Genomic DNA, 24,958 nt, shown 5'->3' on the forward strand with positions numbered 1-24,958 from the left:
TGTTTTCATTGTATTTTTTTTCGGTCCACATTTTAAGTGGGATGATGTTCCAGGAGATTACATCCCACTTACTCTTGTTCTTCTCGTTTTTTTCCTTTGCTAATATGTTTCAGTTGTTTTATAAAATCACAAAAGCCTGGCTTCTATTTTGCATCTACTCCAAAATAATGAGAACTTTTAAATTGTTTCAGGATGTGAGAACAGATATTGAGTCATAGGATGTTATAATTCAGAGGGACTTAAGAGGTCTTCATCAATATGCTCTTGTCAGTAATGACCTTTTCAAGCTGTGCATGGATTTTGATTCTTAGGCAATGCTCCCTGAAGCAGAATATCATTCATGTCCCTGACCTCAAATGACTTCACTCAGGCCATTTTAACCAGTCTTTTTTATTCTGTGATTAAGCTACTAATGTAGTATAGGTGTGTTGAAGTCAACCTGAGAATGTCCCGGATGGGACCAGAGGTGTTTGTCCATCATGTAAACTGCACTGCCCTTACACACAGATGCCTTCAAGAAAGTGGCGGACCCTATAGATCTGTTTTGAAAACTCTCATCACTACCGTACTGGCATTACTACACATTTCGTTATCTCAAAAGCTCGAACCGACTACAAGATCATACTTCAGCAAGTTCTATCTAAAAACGACAGGAAATTAAATCTTGCCGACACAGTTACACCTAGGATATGACAATTTACTGGGACTGCAGTGTGAAAGGAGCTGAGGGTGCATGACACCACTTCACTTTTCAACCCCTGAAAATCACCCCCCTCCATTCTTTCAGACAGTAAGGTTAAATGCTGTATAGTCAGAGGAAGAAGGGATTCCCAATCCTTTAAGATTAGTGTACTGTAGTCCTTCCTCGCACCGCACGTTTACATTCCCACATGACTGGCGTTTAGAACCATTTTTCCCAAGTCCTAGTTTATGTGCACTGGGTTCAAGTCAATCTTTGGCCCAAACTGCTTCTAGACGATTCAATCCTTTCAAATGATTTCACTGAAATATTTCAAAGGAACAGAGAGAGAGAGAGATTGTATCCACTTCTCAGAACATTAACTGCTACAAATGGTAAGGTGATGCTTAATAGTGTAATGTTCGGTTGCCTTATTTGTTCTCCAGATGAAATCGTCCTTGAGACTACTTAGTATGTTGGTGCTAAGAATCTGTCAGTATTTTTTCAATGTAATACCTTTTTTTATTTGTACTGCAGCAATCAATAATTTATTGTGTTGATCATGAACTAAAACATTAACGTTTCATGAAAGTTCTGCCGATCTTTAAATATTGATGTAACATGAATATACACAATTCCCTTATCTGTCAAAACACTCCCTTCTTTGATATCTTCCTCTTTCTCATTTGTAAATTACTAAATGTTTTTATGGACAGCGACTGAGACTGAAAACAGGAGCAAAATTTGAGAAAACATGCATCATCATGCTTGTTTCTGGACAAATTAATATTGAGGAAACTACTGTTACTTATCCCCATGGTTCAGTCAGAACCCCTGTTCTTTGTTTATCTTTACTAAATGACCCTCCAGCATTGCTCTTCAGTAGCCTAAAGTGCTTAACAACATTCTCATTTATATGTGAAACCGTAAAATAGGAAGAAAAGGTCGTTTCCGTTTTTGCGTAAATGTACTCCAAATATTAGCTTGCCAGAGAAATATTTTACAAAATGTCTCTTGTCATTAACTCAAGTTGTACTTTGCGGCTCTGAGTTAAATAGTAACCCTTACTCTACCCTTCTAAGATCGTTTCACCTGTTTTTTTAACCTTAGATCAAGTTCTGTAAATTTGAAAAATGGCTCTTACTACTACAAACAATATATTATTGTCTGATTTGTATTTGTCCCCTTCAAGGTTTGTTTTCCTTTCAACAGTTAGTAGTACCTGGAAATGCTGCAAATAGCAAGGAAGTTCATTGCGCTTTATTTCAGGAATTTTTAATTCATACTGTTTTCCTCCCGGTCGCAGTCCAACATAGTACGGAAAAGGCGTCAATTAACAATGTGCTAAAAAAATAATAATAATAATCCTTTACTTGTTATGCCACAGCAAAGAAGGTAACAACACGGTGTGTTTTGATATACTATGAAACACTGCTGTGAACGTCTTCCTTGGCCTAATCTCGGTCTATTTCTTTTCCTGAGGATCTGTGAAAGATATCAAGATTGATGTGAGAGTTGGAACCATGCAAGCCCACCCTGTGCACCCACCATTTTCCCCATCACTCATTTCCTGTATTTGCCCTCCTCCTCATCTGTTACGTTTCCTCCTTTAAAATCTCTCGCCATCCTCTCATGCCCAACAGTAATTACTACAGGTCTTCAGCTACACCACCAGAATGAGCTGTTTACATTGGGCCACTTGCCTCTGGCCTCTGCTACCAAATTGGCAACCCTCACTAAGTCATGCAGTAGCAGCTCCACAGTCACCCGAATGCACTTCTCTATGACCCAATGCCCTAGAGGCTAAGCTGACCTGAACTCCCAATCAGTTGCATTGTGCGCTTTACCCAAAACTTCTTCAGGCTATGCAAGTCTTCATCGTAGTAGATTCTCACCTCCATTTCGATACCCCAGCCAGAGGACAAAAGTACACTATTCAAAGGTTTATTTCTATTTGCAATTTTCATCAAGTCTTGTTTGGAGAGCTTAAAAGCATCCATGTATAAGTGAGCGGATAGTGTATTGTCAAGGTTTGGGTAGCGTTTGGCCTTTAGCATTATTTGGCCCTCGAAACAAGGTGCTTCTTGTCAGGCCATAATGGATGCACTTTATCCTCAGGCACAGTCAAATATGAACCTTCAACCATTGTTGCAACTGCAGAATAACATAACATGCATGTCATTTCGAAACCACCAACTCTTTTCGCTCTGATTCTAATAATATACTTATTTAATCATAGAGGGTGCAGAAATCCTTTGAATATACATATCTTCTTTCAGGTGTGGTCTTGTGCTCTGGGTACCAAGTATGTTTTAATACTAATTTGACTTGGCATTATAAGAATGGTACTGTAATAATAATATTCTGGCAGCAACTCTAAAGAGAAATAAGAGTTTATGGGTTTTAGTTCCAGCTATGGCAATGCCATGAAGTATTTATATGTGCTTCTTAAACTGGGCATATTATATACAACTGAAGAGTTGTTCTGTTAAAATGTCATGAATTAGTGAGTGTTCAAGGAAGGACTGTCTGCTGCTCCGAGTGGGATTTTCGTTTTGTAATGGGGCTCAAATTTTGAGCCCAATCCCACCCTCCGGAAAATGCTAGACAGCAGGGATGGAGCAGCCCCTAGTGGTCTAAGCAAACACCTACAGAAGCTACAACTTCACAACATTTAGGCCATGTAAAATAATAATAGGGCGGCCCACGGATGAGTGGTTTGCGCATCGGCCTCACAGTGGTGGTCCCGGGTTCAAATCCAGGTTGGTCCACCTGTGTGGAATTTGCATGTTCTTCCGTGGGTTTTCTCCATGTACTCCGGTTTCCTCCCATATTCCAAAGACATGCATCTTAGGCTGATTGGACACTCTAAATTGCCCCTAAGTATGAGTGTGAGCGTGAATGATTGTTTGTCTCGTTGTGCCCTGCGATTGGCTGGCCACCAATTAAGGGTGTCCCCCGCCTCTGGCCCAAATGCAGCTGGGATAGGCTTCAGCACCCCTTGCGACCCTAGTGAGGATAAAGTGGTTCAGAAAATGAGATGAAATGAAAAAAGAAGAAGAATTAAAGGCCAGTTTAAAAATAATCACATTTGTAATAGAAAAACGCACCTTGGTTGCGAGTTTGTTGTTTGGAGAAATGTTCTTTGGTAGTAGCTGAAAGTTTTCTAACTGACACAGAAACATTTTCTATAGTTCACATTCTTATTCATCACCTTTATGAATGTTGAACTCCAATTTTCTGGTGAAAAACCTTGTCTTCCAATCCATGTGCAGAGGTGTTTTGCAATGCATTCAATTCCTGTCTCCTGCTCATACTAGGAATGACCTGTCAAATGAGACTGCCTTAGACGCTTACATAAACAAGGCTTGTGCTTGCTTGGCAGCAGGCTGAGCCTCCATTTTCATGCATGTCATATCCACCCACTTCAGTGTCTCCACAACGATAGGTGCAGTTCATGCAGTGTTTACCTGCAGCACTCAGCCCAGTCTGACGCCAAGATGCTGCGTCTGCTGATAAGGCCGAAACTGGCTTTTGGGAGACAAGGTTAAACGGAATGGCCTTCTTGTATTGGTGCTTAAGGGGAAAGTTGGGCAACTGAAACTTTTAGCAGCATAACAACAAGAGTTAAATAGTAGGTTTATTACAAATCTCCCTGTATGTAGGTAATCCACCAACATTTTAGATGCACATGCTGGTGACATCTAATGAAAGGATCAAGTATAGTTTGCCAAGGTCTCCTCACACTTTGCGTGTTTATTCTGCCAGCCTTCCATGGTACTTGTTTATAAGGACTTTGAAATTTTGAGGGTAGCAACAGTTCACCCGGTTCAGTTCACTTATTCACAAAACAGAACCTTGTATAGGAACAAGCTGTGAATCATTAGATCTGGATCGGGCCCAGTAACTCTAAACTCATTTTGAAGTTGGCTTGCATTCCATAACTTTAATGCACTTATTTGTGGCACATTTCTGGGCAAAATTCCATGTAGCCGATATTTACTCCACTCCTTTGGTTCTGATGAGTGTTTATCCAGCGGTGGAAACAGAAAAGCAATCCCGAAAGGTAGTGAAAACTATTTAACATTAAGAGATTTTTAATCAGACTTTTAGAACAAAATAATCTGTACAAGCACCCACCCCTCTTCTGGCCCAGTTTTCATTGCCCCGTCCACAGTTGTATGTGTTATGACTGCACATCGAGGATAGTGCACAAAAATAGAACTAGCCCAAAAAGACTTTGGCACTAATGCTTTCTCAGTCACCCGCCTATCATTTCTCTTTTTATTGCTCAGAGCAGATGGACCAAGAGACACTAAGGTGCTTGTTAAAGCGGAAAAGTAAGTATCTGGACGTGCTGATTACAGAGACTTGAGTTGGGGGAACAGCACAGTATGTTTTGTATGTTTTCCCCTGGGCAATGGATGCACTTAAAGTCAGTCATGTGAGACTGGACCTACCACTCATACTCCCAAAGCTCCTTTCCCTGTTTCTTCTTTCCTACTGCAGACCTAACTAGCTGGGCACTTAAAGCTGCACACACGGGGAGGATAGGTGGAATGATGATAAAATGCCAGGAGAAAATGAAATTAGGTGGTGTCAGGCTTACATTGAGATTGATGTGTGGCTGTAGAATCCAGCATGTAAACACCATACTAGGTCCCTTCTCCTCGTAGAACGCTTCACTTGGTTTGTACAACATAGAGTAAATAACTGGCCATTCCACCATCGCCACACCACCCACCTCATTTTTGAAGGTATAATATTTAGAACCTATTTATTCCTCTTTTATTCTATTATTGATATTACTTGCTAAACTATTGGGAACGTGCTGAGCATCAACCTGATTATACAGCAGACTTTTAGACAGCATCAGTAGGGGGCGATGTGAACCTACAAAAACTCACAGCAATGAAATTATTAACCATACTAAACTCCCAAATTGATTTAAATATGACCGAATCCTGTCAGCTAAAATAGATAACATTTCGGCTCATTTTCTGAACCGGTTTATCCTCATTGGTGTCGCAGGGGGTGCTGGAGCCTATCCCAGCTGTCTCAGGGCCAGAGGCGGGGGGCATCCTGAATGGGGGGGGGGGGGGGGGGGCAGCCAATCGCAGGGCACAAGCAGATGAACAACCATGCACACACACCTATACTTAGGGGCAATTTAGAGTGTCCAATCAGCCTACTATGCATGCTTTTTGGAATGTGGGAGGAAACCGGAATACCCGGAGGAAACCCACGCAGCACAAAAGACTAAAATTTGGGTAAATTTACATTTCCTTTCTATATTTTTTATTAAAAACTTCATTGCCAGCAAGCATTCTATCACAGCACTCAGTGTGTGCTTCTCAGTCACGTACCCTTTCTCTCGTAAAGAGTGCTCTCTTTTGAGGAATTGTTTTCTCTGTTTCCCCACTGGATTGTGAGCGAAAGTGCATACCAGAGTTTGTTTGTATGTTTTGTTTGGATGCCACTGAAGGTGCAGTCAACAATGCAATTCTCAGTTGTGTGTGTATTGTCAAAATGGTGCAGTTTGGGATAGATTTGTGGTGTAAGCGATTGTTAATCTCTGCTCTGGTCCTTTGTTAATCAGACACTGGGGGCAGTCAGCCTGGCAAGTAAACCTCACCCTCAATAGCATATTTAACCCCGCCCAACTCACACATACACGCATGCCCAAACAAAATCCTCATATTAGTAGTACGGCCTCCCGCCCGGATTTCAGCCATAATCTTGTTACCAAAGTGAGTTCAGTGAAATGGAAATAATCGTATAAAGAGCGGTATTAGAACACACTAGATTAAGTAATAACATTCCCGAGACAGGTCCAGTTGCATAACAGGACTATGTAAAGTTGAGCTTTTGAGCTCCATCTTGGCCCAGCCTACTGATTGAAATATGTTTGATTGTGAAGTAAATTATCATCCACCTTGACACTCAAACATTGGGGAATATCCCCCAAAAGTTTGTGGTAAATTGGAACTTGAACATCTTTCATTTCTTTGGTCATTTTGGTGCAGATTATTTTTCTTTTGTTGTGCCTCACACATGGTGTATCTTGAGGTCAATGACCTCTCACCTCACTTGCTTCTTGAAGTGTCCCACCAGCATTTGGACAGCCTAAAAGCAATCTCACACGTAGTAGCTTGATTGACAGAAACAAAGTAGCCACAATGTGTTTTTTGGGGTTCCAAACTCACCCCTGCCATTCAACTGTCCAAGAACAACTCTGGATTGTTGCACCCAGTGGAGTAGTCCATTTCTTTATTATTGAACTGCAACACAAGTTGGGTGGGTGCACTCTCTTGTGTAATTGAAAATGTGTGATTAAAGGAAGGCAGGAATGTGCACCAGTGAACATGACTCCATCTAACAGGAACAACAGTCAGAAAGATGACATCATCATTACAAGGGCAATTTCTTACAAGGTGACGAGAACATAAACAGGATGTTTACATGACAGAGACACTTATGCCAAGCTCGAAATTAATTGACTCAAAGGACTTTGACGCCGTCTCCTCATTCACCTATGTGTGTGTGCAATGTGGAATTCTGGTTCTTGCGCAAAGACACCTTGACATGGTATTTGGGTTGGGAGACCACTACTCGACTTTTTTCAAGAGATCATATTGGAAGTATTCTTCAGTCAGGCCAAACAAACGACTTTACATTTAGCTGTAATCTGTTTCGAATAGTGGCAGCAAAAGTACATAATGCTCATGGAATGCAGTTCTGTTTCCACTGGGGGGGCTGTATTTTTCTGTAATCTTGTGATTTTCTTTTCCTCTGATTTAATTATTACCTTGTGATGTTATGATTTCCACATGCAAACCAAAAGTCAGCATGGAAGGTAATTTGATTTGGGCAAGCATGGGGAGATATTTTTAAGTGGAAAAAAGAAGACAATCAGGAGGCATTCCTAAAGACATGTCTGCATAAATGGGAGAAGGTTTTATTATTGAAATTCCATTTTGGGTCATTCCTAGTCCTAATGTTCCCATTTTAACTTTCTGATCTGGCTACCATGACTCATGCTGAAATGAGAGACCATAGATAAAGATTACAAGTAGTTAGAGACACTTACTTAAAAGACCTGGCAGAGGTGAGTAATTGTTTCTTTCTGAGAGCATCTGGCTTCATGAATGTGTTCTCTGTGCTCATTAATTTCACTGATTATCTTAATCCCCTGTCTGAACATGGGTTTGTCACATGCACCAAGGGATCTGAGGGGTCAGAGATCAAACCAGTCCCCCGTTTACCCCTAAAATAGTCGTCCCCTCATTAAACTATTCTTCTTTGCATTTTCTACTTTTTCCTCCCTTTACTTCAATTTTTGCTTAACCCAAAATAACAAAATCCATTATTCATTTTTTGCCTGTCCCTGTTTTGTTTTCCCTCATTTTGAAGAGCTGGTCTCGAAGAAGCACTTTCTTCACTATTACATGAACATTTTCCACCGTAAAAGGGCCAAAATTAAAGTATGATCCATGTTATTAATATTGACTGGATTAAGTAGAAGCATAGTGTTTTTCCTTTTCTTTTTGGAAAAGAGAAAGCAATTTGGAGGCACTTTCAATACTTGTTGTATTTGAGTCCACAAGCTAACAAAAAACGAAATGAAAAAAAAATGATTTTATTTTTGCATCTTAGAGTACTCTATTGTTATGTGGGTTGCAAATGTGCACATGAAGTATTTCATTTAAAAAGGTGTTTATCTATCCATTTTATGTCATGCTTTTCCTTCCTATCATTTCGTGTGTTGGAGCTCCATTCTAGCAACATAGTTTTTTTTCTTTTCTGGTGATAATGTCAATCGTTGCAATTTTGTTTTTCATTCAGGCTGATATGTAACATGCTTTGTTTAAAAAGCCCCCAATCCTGTTTGTACTACATTGAATTAAAAAAAAAAGTAATCCTTACAGACTGTTTGCAAAAGATATAAACTTAATTCATACTCATAGAGCTTCTGAGCCAATTAAATTATGGTTAATAGTAAGATATTAACAATGAAAGAGCGTTGAATGTTTCTATTCATTAAAGGAAACAATTTTAATGCACTTAAGAAGACTGACATCCTGCAATTTTCCATTCACTTAAGAAATAAAGGGTATTAAATCTGTTATTATGATGTTTAGAGTGATTGTCTTGCATCTATCTACCTGATCCTGATCTTTGAAACATCAGGATCTCTCTTTCAAGCTGTTCACTGGCTCACCAAAAAAAAAATCAGTCTTTGTTGCCCATTAGACCTCTGAGGTCACTGCGTTGGTTTCACTAATAGGCCCAGAGTCACATAGTGGTGAGATTTACTGACTTGTCAAAACATGAATGAATTTCTGGATCGCTGATACAATTCATTGTTAATCACACTGCACATTTAGTTAAAGAGTTTGTTTCAAAGGTAATTTTAGCTCATAGGTCTTCAGTAAATACCATACTGAAACCCTAGGGTCCTGTCTTTTATCGCTTGTTTTTTATTTTCATTCAATATGGCTTTCATTGTGACTGTCCCAGTGCCTACTGACAAAACGCTTGGCTCAGAGTACAAATATTAGTTCAAACCTGACAGTTGTCTAATGAATTATGCACAGCTCAGTGTTCAGATATAAACACACACACACGCACGCACGCGACTATCTATTGTCAAAGCCCAGCAGTGGGCTACAGTCGAGACACACTGGCTTATCTAACTACTTAACATATTTAGAATCGCTTGTGAGTTTTGTGCCGATCTTGGTCTCTCACATGACATTTCCATTAACGAGCTAACACTGTGACTCTCATATCCTCTACAGATTAGAAAACTAATGGGATCAGTCCTGTGCCAAACCGTAGGGAGCTAAAATATGACTATAACCAACTTGAAGGAAGTCTACTCTAAGCTTTTTATGGGCCAACATCCTTCCCTACTCACAGATTAAAGACTCTGGTTTTCATGCAATTTCCACTTTGCGTTCTGTCTAAATCTGCCCCAAAAACAGGTTAGACTGGAGCTTGAGTTAGGATCCTTCACTGCTCAGGGAATACCCTGCGCTGCCAAAACACTCTGTTAACATCATCGCCTGGTCTTGACTATAAAGTTTGCACCATGGTGATCTTAAACACAACTATCTCAAATGGCCAAAACTCAAAAGCTTCCCATTAAATATTTCTTTATGTTGAATGGTATGCTACACCATACGCGAGCAACACAATGTCACCGTGATGCCTACTATTTTTAAGGGTACAAAACCCATCTTGGTGGCAATGAAACAGTCTGAGAAATACAAAGCATGGAATTTCCCTGCACAAAAATCATAATCCCAGCCTTTCCACAATGTAGAAATTGAGCCTGTATCAATTTTACTTGTAATATAGAGCAGCTTTTTCCTTTCCTTTATCATTGCTCAATCATCATTCCTTTTGCTCCTTTCCCTCATCCTGCTGTCTGGACAGTGTATTAAGTATAGGGTGCAAATAAAGGGACCTAATACTTTCTTTAAAAAAAATCAGTTTAAGGCATCAGTGTCTTATGTTTTCTACCTATCCCATTTCGTGTACTTTGTCACCACATCCTGTCAAATCTACTTTTAAAATAAAAGAAAAAGGAAAAGAAAAACAATTTTATCTCTGCGGTGATCACCTTATGTCTAAGTTAAACAATGTGGCCTTATTGGATTCTCCACAAAACCGAATAAATTGTGCAAATTCCACGTGTAGTCATTATTGTTTGTGTTTTGGGACAAAGTGGTCATTTATTCATCTCCTAATCTCGAGGCAAAATAGTGCTTGCCCGCCTAGTGTTGAAACATGTTTTAAATGATCACAATGTGGATAGAGTAGTTGTTGGTTTTGCACTATAAAGTGAGATAAAGTGTCTGGATTACAAATTTGGTATTTGAGGTGGGATTGATTTGAAAACCCTTTTCAGGTTTACTGGCCTCACCTGCACAATATTTTTCTATTGTTTTGTTGTGACACTGTCCATTGCCATTTCTTCATGTTCAAATGAACAAAATAAACAAATCTTTTTAATTATAAACTGCTCAACGCTGAACATTTGCACACCCGATGAAAAATCCAGCAATGACGCACATTGATCTTTTTCTTTTCAGTCCAAACACAAATTTGAAAATGTAAAACGTTTACATTTTTATTTGAAATAGCACGTGAATGAATCTTTGCTGATGGCAGATGCAGATTTTTTTTTCCATTGAAAAAAAAAACATTATTATTTTTTTAATTATTCTTTGGTCCCTCCCACGGAGATAAAAATCTTCTTTGATACAGAGTCTGTGTCTGGACCAGTAATGAAAGCCTGCAGTGAGTGAGCCACATGTGTGTTTGTGTTTCTAACCAATCCAATCCCCACAGAATGGTTCAAAAAGGTCTTGTCACCAGAAGAACTTAGCGAATGTAATAAGCAGTGCCCAAATGAAATCTCTGAATACAATGAAGGACAGCATGTTGATCATTCACCTGCTGTTTGTACTTGAAAAGGTCCTCACTTGACTTTCTGTCTCCATACTCTATTGCTGCAGATTATACTTTAATATGCACATTTTTGTTCAGCTGTAGTGTAACACCCTTAGCGTGCTTGTTCATATCAGAGCGTTGTCTCCGTTCCAAATGGGATAATCTCAGTGTGAAAGAAAGATTAGTGGGACGAGAGCGCCAGCTACAACTCTCCACTGATCCCAGCCCCAGGCGCAACAGATCGGCTAATATGAGCATAGAATTGGTTTTCATGGTGTACTGGATGAAACATTTTTAGCCCCGCACCAAGATAAGCAGGTTCTGCACTAATTAAGAATGATGGCTACATTCTCACAGATACCTTGTAGTTTGCCCACGGCAACGTTTTGTCTCCATGATTTGTGCCTTAAGTATATTATTATAAGATTTTTGTTGTCGGTGTTTTCCAATATTAGGTGATCGTGGGAAGGCAGCTTCCTTTCAAAGATGGGTTTTGTTACATTATGTGAAACAGAAAGCCAGCCAAGTGGGATATAACGTTTGACAAAAGACTAAAATAAGCCCATCATATGAAAACTGGGGGTTTGGAAAAACTGAACAAACTTTGTTTGTTGCTGAAGTACAATTTGCACACAAACATGTTCATTGCTTGGGGGCTACAAGTCTCTTAAACTATACGAAGCCTAAAGGGGTACGTACGGCAACCTTGAGGAAGACAAAGAACTGATTTCGTAATTACCGGTGGTGGAGATGAGACATCTGTTGTAAACACAGAATCAAAACAAGAATTTTCCAGGTTGCAAATTGTCCTTTAAATTAGGAAATTAATGCCTTAGCCATTGAGAACGGTGTTAGAAATGTTTGAAATGGCAATATTAATCTCCTGCATTGTGTTGTGCAATAAAGGGTATGTTTAAATTTGTAAATGTATTTTGGGAAAACATTCAACAACTAATCTTGCCATGTTTCAAATAACAAAACTATTTTTTGGAACTCAGTGTTATTTTTTGGAAGCATAGAGAAAATGCAATTGGTTTCGCTGTGTTCAATTTGTCCTTAAAGTATTTGGGTCAAATTGTTTTCTAAATTAAATATACAAATTGAAAAAAAGAGAAAACAGATGAAAGCCAAAATGGCCATTTCATTACATGAAGGATTAATTCTCCATCGGTTGCTTGTGTCAGGTTAAATATTAATTGGGCAGTCTTCCACATGTCAACAATAGGATATTAGCCCTATCCAAATACAGTTCATGAGTTAGACCTCTTCATGAATATGGACTGAACTGCTGTTTAATAAACATGAGGGGGGTGTATAAAGCTCAACACTTGCTCTCGCCACCAATAGTTGAGCAGAGGGGTTGCGGCTGTGTTGAACAGGCTGAGAGCATGTGAGGTGAGGCGGGGGGAGTGCGTGTGTGTGAGACAGGGGTGAGACAGCCGCAAGCTGGAGGAGTACAGTCTTGTCAGTCAAAGACAGAGCGCGCAAAGGGAATCATTTCAGAAAGACGAAGATATCTGGCTTGTGTCGCTTGCTGCCTGAGCAGCCGCAGGGGGAGCCTGCATGGTGTGACCTCCTCCACCATGGGATGCAGACTCTGTACCCTGCGGAAGCCCGAAGAACATTATAAACTTCTCTACGAAGTCCGGCAGGTACCGTAAACCCAAATTTTTCCGTCAGCGCTCTGAAAGGTCACCAAGTTGTTTCTTTATGCTTTTGCCTTGACGCCAGCCTACTTCAGTCATTCTGGTTGCTCGTTCAAGGGTCACTTGCTACATTTGGGCAAAAAAATGAAGGAGCGTTGTTGCAGACTGAAGCGCCCGCAGCTGAGCAGCCTGAACTCTGGCCGTTGGGGTCATTGTGAGGTGGCGCGCTTTGCTTAAAGGGAGAGGATGATGAAGAGGTGACAGCTCTCTCAATGTCTCTGTTAGTGTGTTCCCATCAGTGACCAACTCCTCTTTGTCACTCCAATGCTGAGACAGAGCATTTTGTCTTTAACCTCTGTTTGACTTTTACTAGTTTATATTTAACGCCACAGTGTCCTTTTTGCACTTTTTTTTTAGCTTGCGGTGAAAATCAAGCATGGAGGTTGTAGCTGCATCTGTACCAGTTGGTCCTTAAACACTTCCTTTTAAAATGTAAACAATTTGTACTCTGAATGACATTCTTTATTTTCTTCCCCTCTCCATATGTTTGTATTCATATTTTCTTTGAACAAAAGAAACCATTGATCTAATCTTCCATTCACTTATGTCAACAGTCTTCAGTGTAAAAAGTACAATATGGGCCAAGTTCAACTGAGTACAATGTATATGCTGCCTCAGATACGTTTTATGCTTATACTTCAATTTTGGTGTCAGATTATCCTTGTTTATAGAAAGAGAAATCCTTATGTTTTATGAGTGGCTGCCAAAAGCATAGTGCTTCCTCTGTTCTGTAAAAGCATGTTCTCTGTTGGTTTGTTCTTCCAACAGCGTTTTGGATTTAATAGCCAGAGCGGTAGAATGAGTGACTTGTACTGGGAATACAACCTAAGACTCTGGCAGACTGTGTTGTGCTGTTTGATTTCTGCGGTTACTTTTATTCTTCCAAATCAGTTATCCCCCTATATTTTCATTCATAATTATTTCCAACTCTCTGTTATGTCAACCGATTAAAGTAGTTGATGCCTGAAATGAATATAATGATCACACACTCTCACTAATATCTGAACTGGGAAAGAAAACGGGGGGGCCCAGTGCTGTGGCTGCAAATAGTTTACCTTTGATCTGCTGCTGGGGAAAGACGGCTTAACTTTTCAAAAATTCTCAAAGAAAAGAAGGCTTTCTGTCAGGACTATAATAAATGGATTATGAGACTTAATATTGCAGCACAAAATCCTACCACTTAGGCACTCGCAATCATATGCAAAATAACTGCAAAAGTGTGGACCAGAGCTTTCATTTACTTTATTCAACTTGAGTAGGGTTGGGTTTTGTCTTTCTTATCAATGATCTTTTTTTTAATCATTCCTCATGCCAAGCAGCATCTTCATTAAATATCCTCATCCTACATTCACCAGGGCTCTGTGCTACAGATTTGACAGCCATTCATCAGAGTTGGTTATTGATTGGTGTCCTGTGTAGTGTATCACTTCTGACTCAGTAACAGTAAGTGGTTCTCCGTCCCAATAAATAGGTATCTCTCACCCAAAGACTTGTGTCCTTGGGGTCTGTCTTACTGGTGAATTTGATTATCGTTATGGAAATTGAATGAGTGATCCCAAAGTAGGTGAAAAAAAGAGTTGCATTGTCTTACCACTAAAAACTCATATTATCGTGAATACTAAGTATTGTGCCAACATGACATGTTCATTCATGAAAGGCGTAACACAGGCTGTTGTTACGTGTGCCATTCAAGATAATGAGCTTGAAAGCACTTCTGGGACGTCTACATTCATTGCAACCAGAAGAGACAGATTACTGTCATGAATCAAATTCCCAGCAACAACGTTCACAGGAGGATTTTAATATACGTATTTTTGCAGATGACGAAGAGGAGAGGAGAGTATTTACACCGTTTTAAGGGATTTGGGGCATCTGTATCTTGTCATCTTGTGTATATGCAACTTTTAAATGAATTGTAAATTTACAATTTAAAAAATATATATCTATAATTACATCTTCTAGCGTAAACATACCCATAAAAAAAATTTATAATATGGTTGCGAAATGCAAAAATTTCTCATTTTTATTGAGTCAGTCTGATATGCCATCAGCAACTTTTAATAAGATGATAAGACAATCTTTTTTGTTAAATATTGTGGCTTCTAACATGAGAAAACCTTCGATGCGAAAAGGTTGAATTTGCTCTTGGGATTGGACACTACAGAAGTATGGCTTTTATTTGGATACCACTTATACTTACTGTTCTCCACAGTCTATTGTCTAAATATTATTTTTAATGGATCAATAGTTCATATTTTTAAAGAGAAACGTTTTCTTTTTCATAGTAACCATAAAAAGCCTCAGCTTTATCAGCCACGGGGCTTTGTTTTAAACTTGACCCTTCCGGCAGCAGGGAAGCCAGTTGTCATTTCTTCAAAGCACAAAATAAGTACCATCTAAGTTTCATTGCTTTCCTAGAGTCTTTGCACTGCCGCTCTTGAAAACAAAGTCTAACAGTTCCATCACTCTTAATTTATATAAATGCACGCTGTAATGGTTATGGCGCCATGCTGAGGATGCAGAGCTTAATTAGAGCCCTTGTACAAGATGGATATTGAGGGGGTGATCCGCACAGAAAAGAGTCAGTATTGTTTATGTGCTGTCATTTTGTATTTTTTCTCAAATCTATCCAGCAAAACCCTCTAGCCACCCCCCAAAAACCCAATCTTAAGAAGAAAACATTGAACTAACAATCCAAAAAAATAACATTCCACTTTGTCACTTCTTAGGTGCTAGTGTTTAATTATTCTTTATCTGGCACGTGAAGGTTGCGAAGATGCCTCACTCGGCTCGAGAAGCTGTGACATCTTTTGAGCAGCAATTTTGGCAACCTGAGATGGAGATATTTGTTTAAGTGGCAGTCAACCATCTGTCTCCCTGCGCCACCCTCAGATACCACTGTCATCAAAGCAGTTATCAAAACACACACGGCTCTTTAATGAGGCTTGACACCAACAGTGTTGGGTGACAAAGAAGGGATCACAAGCCCCCGACACTATGTGACTGAAGCCCGGCGGTGGGTTTTTAATAACACCTCGGTTCAGCCCTGTTGTGGTTTCAGCATCTGTTAGACACTGGAGCAGGTGGCACTTGCCACTGGGGAGTACTCGTAGAAGTGCGTGTACATTGTCAGTCCAATGAAAAATTGCTGAATGGATTACTATACCAGACATATCAAACAATATGTATATACCAAAATAATCAAACTAATAAAGTTGACATAATGTTCTAAATAGTTTGAAAGGCATTTGATGGGTTAAAGTTTCAGGACTGATTGAACTCAGCTATTCTGGTTTTTCCAAAATGTTGGGGAGGTGAGATGGCTGGATTTCATATCAATATTGGATATGTAAATAAGCTTTGTCCTAATTGTGCCTATACTATATATCTTTGAGTATATAGAAAAGAAAGTGATTTATAGCATACCTGTCAACTTGTACGTTTTATACGTATTTTATACGTTTTTTTACCATTTCAAATCATGTACGCCGTACCGACTTTTGTACGGGAAAAAAAAAAATCGCCAATATTTATGAAAACCGATCTCAACAAGACCGTTTTGGCTAAAATCCAGATAGTCTCGTAGGCTGGTAGCCAACGACGCTACTATCATCGATCGTTACCATTGTCACGGTATACCAGCAAAAATCATCCTCAATCGTATGTATTTTTTTAGCGGTGCGTACGGCAATATCGATAAAGGATGACATGCGCATGCGTAGATATACGTTTTTTTGGGGGTTTGTAAGGGGAATCATAATCATTTATAAGGGCAGTAATCGGCAGAGGTTGACAGGTATGTTATAGGCAGTTTGTTTTGGCATATTTAATCTTTCATTTGTAGCTGAATAGCACTTTGTTGCCAAAATGTTTGCTTAAAACTACGTAGTGTGCTCATTCAAGTGAATAGGCGGGTGAGGTAACGAGTTTAAAAAAGTTGATATTGTAGTAGTTCTAACTTGTTGATATCAAGGGGGAAAGCTGGTTGCCAAATACTACATTTCAGCCTGTTTTTTTAAGTACGAAGATCTGTTGAAACATTCATGTCTGTGGTACAAGGGATGGATTTTTGTCATATAGGGACATGTCTGTTTTATACAGATACATGTCTTACAATGGTGTTCTATAGGAACAATGACCTGCTCCACATGAATATCCAGTGGGTGTGTTTTCATATGGATAAATGAATGTCTTTTATTTGAGGTTACAAGTGTGTTACATGTGGATAACATTCTAATGAGAAAGAAGTTCAGGTCTGGTGCACAGTGCTAGGCATTGAATTCCAAAAATCACAGCTGTGTGAATTCCTGGCCAACAACTAACAAAACAGAAGTGATTTAGAACTAATTGGTAATTCTTTTGGTAATGCTTTTCTTTTAAATGCATTTAACAGAGACATTGCTCAGGGGATACAGAGTCCTTTCTGCATGACAGTCACAGTTTGTTATGTCCACCCTCACTCAAGTTCATCAGCAAAGGCAAATCTAACCATAGGTTAAATTAACAGAGGGCAATCAGTAAAACAAAGCATCCTGTGGTTGCTTCGCTGCAGCGTTTTGTGATTATAAACACATGATTCCAGATGAGTCAACTAGAATGTATTAAATTAAAGGATTTTGATAGGGTGAGAACCCGAGTAAACAAGCAATGTGCTTGTGTGTTAAGAGAGTGTTGTGTGTTTTCTCCCAGTGTGCCGTCAAGGGCCACTCAGTGTCAGAGGTGAGGGGAGTGAATAGAAGCTGTGAGACCCCCTCCACAGCAGGGAGGAGACTCCCCCAATTGAGAGCAGTGGAGCAGAATACTCTCGGCTCAACAGAAGAAGGGGGCTAAAGGCTTTGTCTCTGGTTCACTGCCTTCAAGTAGCCCTGGGATTCCTGGCAACCAGGTTTGACTGCTGAAGATGACATGCAGCATGAAGGAAGCACAAAGGAGTTTGGGTTTCTTAGATGATGTGCAACATCATGACTCACTGTGAGGCACAAATGAGTGCTGGAAAAATGGCCGGATTTTGTGCTATTTTGTTATTACTGATTTCCGTTCGAAAATGCCTATTTGGCTTTACATTCATTCAAATCTGGCACTTTTATTTGAACAAGTATTAGTCCATTTGTTCTCAGTGCTGTGAAAACCTGCTTGACGCCCATATTAATAACACAGTTTTGGCAGTGTTTTGATGTCGAGGATTTAGAACTTGAAATCTGCCGAGATGATCCAATTATTCTTAATGCTCAGGATTAACATCAATCCAAGCTGGTTGTTAGTTGGCACATAACGTCCTTATTCCTGGGTGAGTTTTGCTGTTGTAGTTTTAATTCCTCTTAAATCGTATATATCTAACATAGCACGGTGTCTTTGGTTCGCAGTTGTTTCACATATAAAAGAAATATTCTAAATATTTATTCGGCAAACAGTGACCTACAAAGGACATTGAGGATTTATTGCATACCAAATGGCCTGCAACACCACATGCTTTTATCTCAGAAGTAACCTAATTCTGAGGAAGCATTGAGTGGGTTTGGTTGCATGGCGGGAGGGGGTACCCTGGACCCTGTCTATTTAAGGCACCAATGTTGTGTCAGTATTAACCTCTAAAATCAATAAAGAAAAATAATTACTGTCATGGTTCAGACACCACCTTTGTTTACTCTACATTAAGTACAAAATCTATTGCCATTAGTTTTGAGTTTCTGTCATCCCAATTAATGTGTCTAGTATAGCCTTAATATTGACTGCTGAACAGTGCACTGTGTAGATTCAATTTGCATTTAAACATGAGCAAGTGTTAGAAGACAGGTGACAGATGGATGACTGGATGGAAAATTTCTTGTTGCATTGGCTTCATTTCTGTCTTTCAGTTTCTTCTTGTGGGACTGCTTGAATCCATCATTAAGTACCGTATTTTCACGACTATAAGGCGCACCTAAAAGTCTTAAATTTTCTCCAAAATAGACAGGGCGCCTTATAATCCAGTGTGCTTTATATATGGGAAAAAAATAAAATGTGTCATTCATTGAGGGTGCGCCTTATAGTCGTGAAAATACGGTAATCTTGTCAGATGTAATGTTTCTGCTGTTTTTGTGGAGTTTTAATAGCGCGTAATGCAATTACCAGTTTGTTGTTTACAGTAGACTCGTTTAAAAAAAAAAAAGAACATGCTCCTGACATTTTTTCACTGGCTTTTCTTTTTCCAGGTCAATGGCAAAGACCTGTCAAAAGCAACCCATGACCAAGCAGTGGAGGCATTCCAAACTGCCAAGGATCCCATTATGGTGCATGTTTTGCGTCGAGCTCCTCTGCCCAAACTGCTCTCTCCCGCCTCTGAAACTAAACTGTCGGACATCAGCACCCAAACTGAAATCACCCTCCAACACATTATACCCTTTGCCAAGTTGCCATCATCCTCCCCCTCGGTGACAGTGCTCAAGGATTTCCTGCTTCCAGAGGCGTAAGCACCAACTATAATAATTAATTAATGCATTAGACTGTATGTGTAATGTTTCCTTTTCCCTGGTGTGGTTTGTCAAGATTGATACCTCAATGGTGTACTAGCTAATCTATATGTTTTCTTTCTTTAATCATGTTGAATGGTTTTTACAAATTAAGAGAACACAGGTCAATAGAATCCCACTATTCTCATTTAAGATACTTTTCCTTTCTGCAATTAAATTTAAATTATATTCCATAAACAAGCTAAACACAAAGTGTGGCGTATTGGTATTTCACTCCAAATTGTTCCATTTATCACTTTCGTAAGATAATTTTCAACTATGGTATGTTTTAAAAAAATGGGGGGGATGCACACCACATTATAAATGCAGGCAGTTAATTGGGAGCGTGACACCTTATCTGAATGCTGTGATCACACAGGATCTGGCTGAGCTGAGATGGGAAGACGTAATATCCCAGGAGCTGGCAACTCCCACGGGTCATGCAGGCAAATTAAACAGAGAGTGGTGTTCATGTATATTTGCATATTTCCTTTGTTTCTTTCTCTGTCAGGTATTTGAGTTTAGAGTGTGGCTGAATTTTGCCCTTCCGGGCACAAGCCTCCAGCGCACATGAATCAATGGCATTTTTAAATTGATTTCCTCATCCAATTAACACCATAGAATATTAAAATGTGATGTGCCTCTGGGTTGCACTGCAGTTCAGAATTGGACTGGGGGTATCTTCATAAAGTTCATATTACTTTCGTAGTATTCCATTTTTATAGTTTGTCCTGTATTCTGTCTTTTTATATTCAGACATCCTCCAGGGCACGAGTATTTTGACCCCAATGATTTTCTGGATGGTATTAATCAGGACATAGAACGTGAAGAGTTAGAATATGAGGTAAGGATAATTATTTTTCTTCTTTTATTAACGCAACAATTTCCATTTAACACCAAAATTATACAAAATGCTACAAGACTGAAAGACGTACTGATTTGTATAACACTGTTTTCATCATAATTTCTTTTTCACTTTTCAAGATTTGATCTGCACTAACCCTAAACCACTTCATTAGCAGTCCCTTCACAATAAACCAAAATATAATAATTTTTATTGTTTGACAATTACCACTACCGTGTGTACAAATATTAAAACACTAGCTAGGATTTTTTTTAAATTAGATTGAAAATAAGTTACTATGGTAAACATTGTGGTAATTTTGTTTTCCTTTGAATTTCTCCTCAGTATTTAAAAATTCCCATTAAAATCTGGCCTTCTTCTGAATAATATAGATTCTGACTACATACTAATATGAACAAATATGTTTTTGTTGTTGCCTAAGCAGACTTGGGCTCGCCTTTGTGTCTCCAGTCATTGGCCTTTTAAGTGACCGCAGAACTAATATATCTGAGTTGTTATTGATTACCACTCTCCTCCATATACAGCCACTGATCTGTAGACCAGGAAAGAATCATTATTTATAATTACTTACGAGTGATAAGGTCTAATAAGGCTTGGGCGGGGAGATGAGTGCATGTCAGATAACTAGATAGAGCAGCTAATCATAAATCAGTCGTGATGGATCTGTTGATTTTCGTTAATAATACCAGGATGAGGCCATAATGGCTTCTTTGCGATTCGTCTTTGACCTCTACAAGAATGTAGTATTGCTTTAGTCATTTCAAGATCATAATTCTAGGATGTCAGTGTGTGGCCGGTATTTATTTATATTTTCATATTTTTGCATCTCCTAGGGTTTTTTTTCTCCTGTGATTTTAGCTGGTGTAAAACCAGATATCCCTTAAAGTCTTAGGGCATTCATCTGCGTTAGTTCATCAGGTTCCTCAGTTTTCCCGATTTTTGGGAGGCATTCATCTGCATTAGTTCATCAGGTTCCTCAGTTTTCTCGATTTTGGGGGGGCATTCACCAAAACATTTCTTTGTGGTTTTGTTAGTCTAACATAAATGTTTCTTGATAAAAAAGGAAACCTTTCACCATGATTCCAGTTTTGGGGGAGTAGTGCTGCCCCTAATAACACAACTACTGTTGGTCTATCTTAACCTGCGCCTGTGAGATTAGAAGTGTTGACAGGTGGAAGCGGGTTAGGGTCCGCCTGCTGTTCAGAGAATCACTAGAAAATGGCAATAGCTGTCCAGTGTTAATATTTTGTGCCTTATATGTCATTCTTACTCAGTGCTCTTATTTCCAATGCAACCACTAAAGCAAATGCAGAAGCTTGACACCCTCGTCTTAACCAAAATTTGTTGATGTTTGACACAAAATTGTGCAAAATGTATCTCAACAGGAAGTAGATTTGTACCGAGCCAACATCCAAGACAAGCTTGGCCTGACAATCTGTTACAGAACTGACGATGAGGATGAAGCTGGGATCTACATCAGTGAGGTAATACTTGTATTATTTTCTCTGCATCTATTTTATTACTTCCAGTTATGACAATTGGAATGTTAAGTAAATGAAACTATCATATATAACCCCAAAGCCCACAGGACTTGGAAAGAAGAGAATGGATATCATGTTTGTGATTTTTGGAGCGTTTTTTCGTTTGAGTGAAGGAAAAAAAACAAATATTTCATACATACATATATTAAAACTGACAAATAAAAACGATTGCATGGTTTGTCCCTTACTATTTTCGTCTTTTTTTAGATTGATCCAAACAGCATAGCAGCTAAAGATGGCAGGATTAGAGAAGGTGACAAAATCGTCCAGGTGAGAGCTCATATCTCGTCTTCAACACATCCATTTGGTTTATTTACCTGATGTGCTTCTAAATGATCATTTCCTTAATGTCCCTAAAGATCAATGGCATCGAGATCCAAAACCGTGAAGATGCAGTTGTGCTCCTGACTAGCGAAGGAAACCAAAATATCTCTCTATTGGTTGCGAGACCACATATCCAGGTAATATGGATCATTACAGATACTCCATTAAGGTTATTGGACTTTTCTTGTCAACTATATATAATTTAATAACTTTCTAAATGAAATCATAAACTTGTGAGTACAGTAAATGGTTTCATTTAATAAAACATAACTTCTCCTCACTGCGGGTCAGCTGGATGAGAGCTGGATGGAGGACGATAGGAATGACTTCCTTGATGAACTCCACATGGACATGTTGGAGCAACAGCACCATCAAGCCATGGAGTTCACTGCCAGCATGTTACAGCAGGTACTTGTCTCTCACATACACACACACACAGGATTTTGGCAAAGGTACAAAGATTTATTCATCTACAACCCGTTAGTACAAATGTTTAATTGTCAACTAGCATTCCATTCTGTACACAGTGGAAAGCTTTCATCTCTGTATATTGTAGAGTATGATGACCAATGCCAAATTCTCTTGAGCCTCACGTGGGGTCTATGTTTTTTGCAGAAGAAGCACGAGGAAGATGGAGGCACCACCGACACCGCCACACTTCTCTCCAACCACCACGAAAAGGACAGTGGAGTTGGTCGTACTGACGAGAGTACAAGGAACGATGAGAGTTCAGAACAGGAGAACATCGCTGATGACCACACAACAGCATCCAACACACTGAGCAGCTGCAGAAAACTGACTTACAGCCAGGACACACTTGGAAGTGCCGACCTGCCTTTCAGCGGAGAGTCATTTATCTCCGCAGACTACACCGACACCGACTTTCTCGGCATCCCCGCGGATGAATGTGAGCGCTTTAGAGAACTCCTGGAACTCAAGTGCCAAATGAGGAATGTAGGAATTCAGGGATTGTATGCTAAAAGCGGTGGGGCCGAAGGCCAAGACCAGGAGGTTGTGGACAAAGAGCTGGAGCTGCTCAACGAGGAACTGCGTAGCATCGAGCTCGAGTGCTTTAACATTGTCCGTGCCCACAAGATGCAGCAACTTCGGGAACAATGTCGTGAATCCTGGATGCTCCACAATAGTGGCTTCCGCAACTACAATACAAGCATCGATGCGCGTCGCCACGGGCTCTCAGACATTACAGAGATGCCGGAGAAATCCGACAAAGACAGCTCCAGCGCTTACAACACTGGCGAGAGCTGCCGAAGTACTCCTCTTACGCTGGAGCTGTCTCCAGACAACTCTTTGCGGCGCGGGGCGGAGGATCAAGCTGGGCCGTCAAGCTCCAACGGCAAGGTGCTCAAACCTCTGCTGTCCCCACTCATTGAGGCTTGCGACCCTAGCAAGAGCACGGCTCCTTCAAAGGATCCAGATTTTGTGGGAAGCAAAGAGAGGAAAATGGGAGAGACCAGCAAACCCGGAAGGAGCTTTGCTCAGCAACGCTCGCCTTACAAGCATGCGCACATCCCCGCCCACGCCCAGCACTACCAGAGCTACATGCAGCTGATCCAGCAGAAATCGGCTGTAGAGTACGCCCAAAGTCAGATGAGCCTGGTCAGCTTGTGTCGAGACACAATGGCTTCCGGTGACCTTGGCCAGAAGATGGAGTGGAAGGTGAAGATCCGCAGTGATGGTACCCGCTATATTACTAAGCGGCCCATTCGGGACAAGCTCCTGAGGGAGCGTGCCATGCGCATACACGAGGAGCGCAGCGGTATGACCACGGACGACGACGCCATCAGCGAGCTGAAGATGGGCCGCTACTGGAGCAAGGAAGAAAGGAAGCAGCACGCCGTCCGATCCAAAGAGCAGAGACAACGTCGCGAGTTCATGAAGCAAAGCCGAGCCGAATGTCTGAAGGAGCAGGTCAACCCAGAGGAAAAAAAGGAGCCCAACATTTTTGAACTCAGCAATAAAAAGATGATGAAAAAGAGAAATAAGAAAATATTTGACAACTGGATGACCATCCAGGAACTGCTCACCCATGGTACCAAATCCCCAGATGGCACTAAAGTTTACACCTCACTCTTGTCTGTGACCACCGTTTAGGCTCTACTCTCACTTTTACAAACTGACTGGAGGGGGGTGAACTGTAAATAGACACGACCACTTGGAGGTTGACGTTACTGTTCCGTTCAGTGTGGCAAATAGTTGTAAATACGCAATAATACTTTTATGGAGTTACCACAGAATCTGTTCAATGCTTGATTTGACCGCAGTTGGTTGAGGCTGGACTGTAGAAAAACTGCCAAATTAGAACAATTTCTTTTTCTACCTTTTTGTGTTTGCTCTTTTGCATAATTTTGGTAGCCTTTTCATTCCAAAGTAGGAAATGTGCCAAGTATAAACAGCCAGCATTTAAACTATTTTACATATTTTTCATACGATGCTGTAGTATATATCCTATATCAGTATTCTCCTGCTTTGCATACTTTGCTTTTATTCAACCAGTTTGTTTGTTTTTTTCTGCCAATTATAAAACAATCCTTTTTAAAAGGTCATTTGTAAATAAAACATGTTTGCAGAAAATATAAGTTTAAATGTACTTTCCCTATAATGGTGCCGAGTTCCCAAAGTTATTAACACCAGCAACGTACCATTTGTTACATAATGTAGAAATCAATGTAACATTTATGTGCCTGTTTAGAAAAGGGCATTTCATATATTGTTGACTTTGTGTTTGGTTTTAAGCACGTATAGTCATTTTCTTTCCATAAGCCTTTATGTACTGAAGTCAATAACAGCTCATTAAATCCTTACTTAGCCACAAAATTTGACATCCTGTACAATGACAGAAATAAATTATTGTTTTATATATGATGAGCACAGTT

General features: G+C 39.8%; 1 protein-coding gene across 2 annotated transcripts in view; it reads left to right on the forward strand.

Moving 5' to 3' along the window:
• Positions 1-24,958, forward strand: part of pdzrn3b (PDZ domain containing RING finger 3b) — a 57,205-nt gene extending 32,247 nt beyond the window's left edge. The window contains exons 1-8 of one of the 2 annotated variants that reach the window (XM_077603656.1): positions 12,513-12,792; positions 19,038-19,291; positions 20,091-20,178; positions 21,585-21,683; positions 21,948-22,010; positions 22,100-22,201; positions 22,356-22,472; positions 22,680-24,958. In XM_077603656.1, the coding sequence (XP_077459782.1) occupies positions 12,724-12,792; positions 19,038-19,291; positions 20,091-20,178; positions 21,585-21,683; positions 21,948-22,010; positions 22,100-22,201; positions 22,356-22,472; positions 22,680-24,176 (2,289 nt within the window). In that variant the 5' untranslated portion in view covers positions 12,513-12,723 and the 3' untranslated portion in view covers positions 24,177-24,958. Of the gene's footprint in view, positions 1-12,512; positions 12,793-19,037; positions 19,292-20,090; positions 20,179-21,584; positions 21,684-21,947; positions 22,011-22,099; positions 22,202-22,355; positions 22,473-22,679 lie in introns of those variants that run through there. The other variant, XM_077603655.1, reaches the window with a different exon arrangement.

The sequence above is a fragment of the Stigmatopora argus genome, chromosome 6, assembly GCF_051989625.1.
Source record: "Stigmatopora argus isolate UIUO_Sarg chromosome 6, RoL_Sarg_1.0, whole genome shotgun sequence".
Classification (NCBI taxonomy): Eukaryota; Metazoa; Chordata; class Actinopteri; order Syngnathiformes; family Syngnathidae; genus Stigmatopora; species Stigmatopora argus.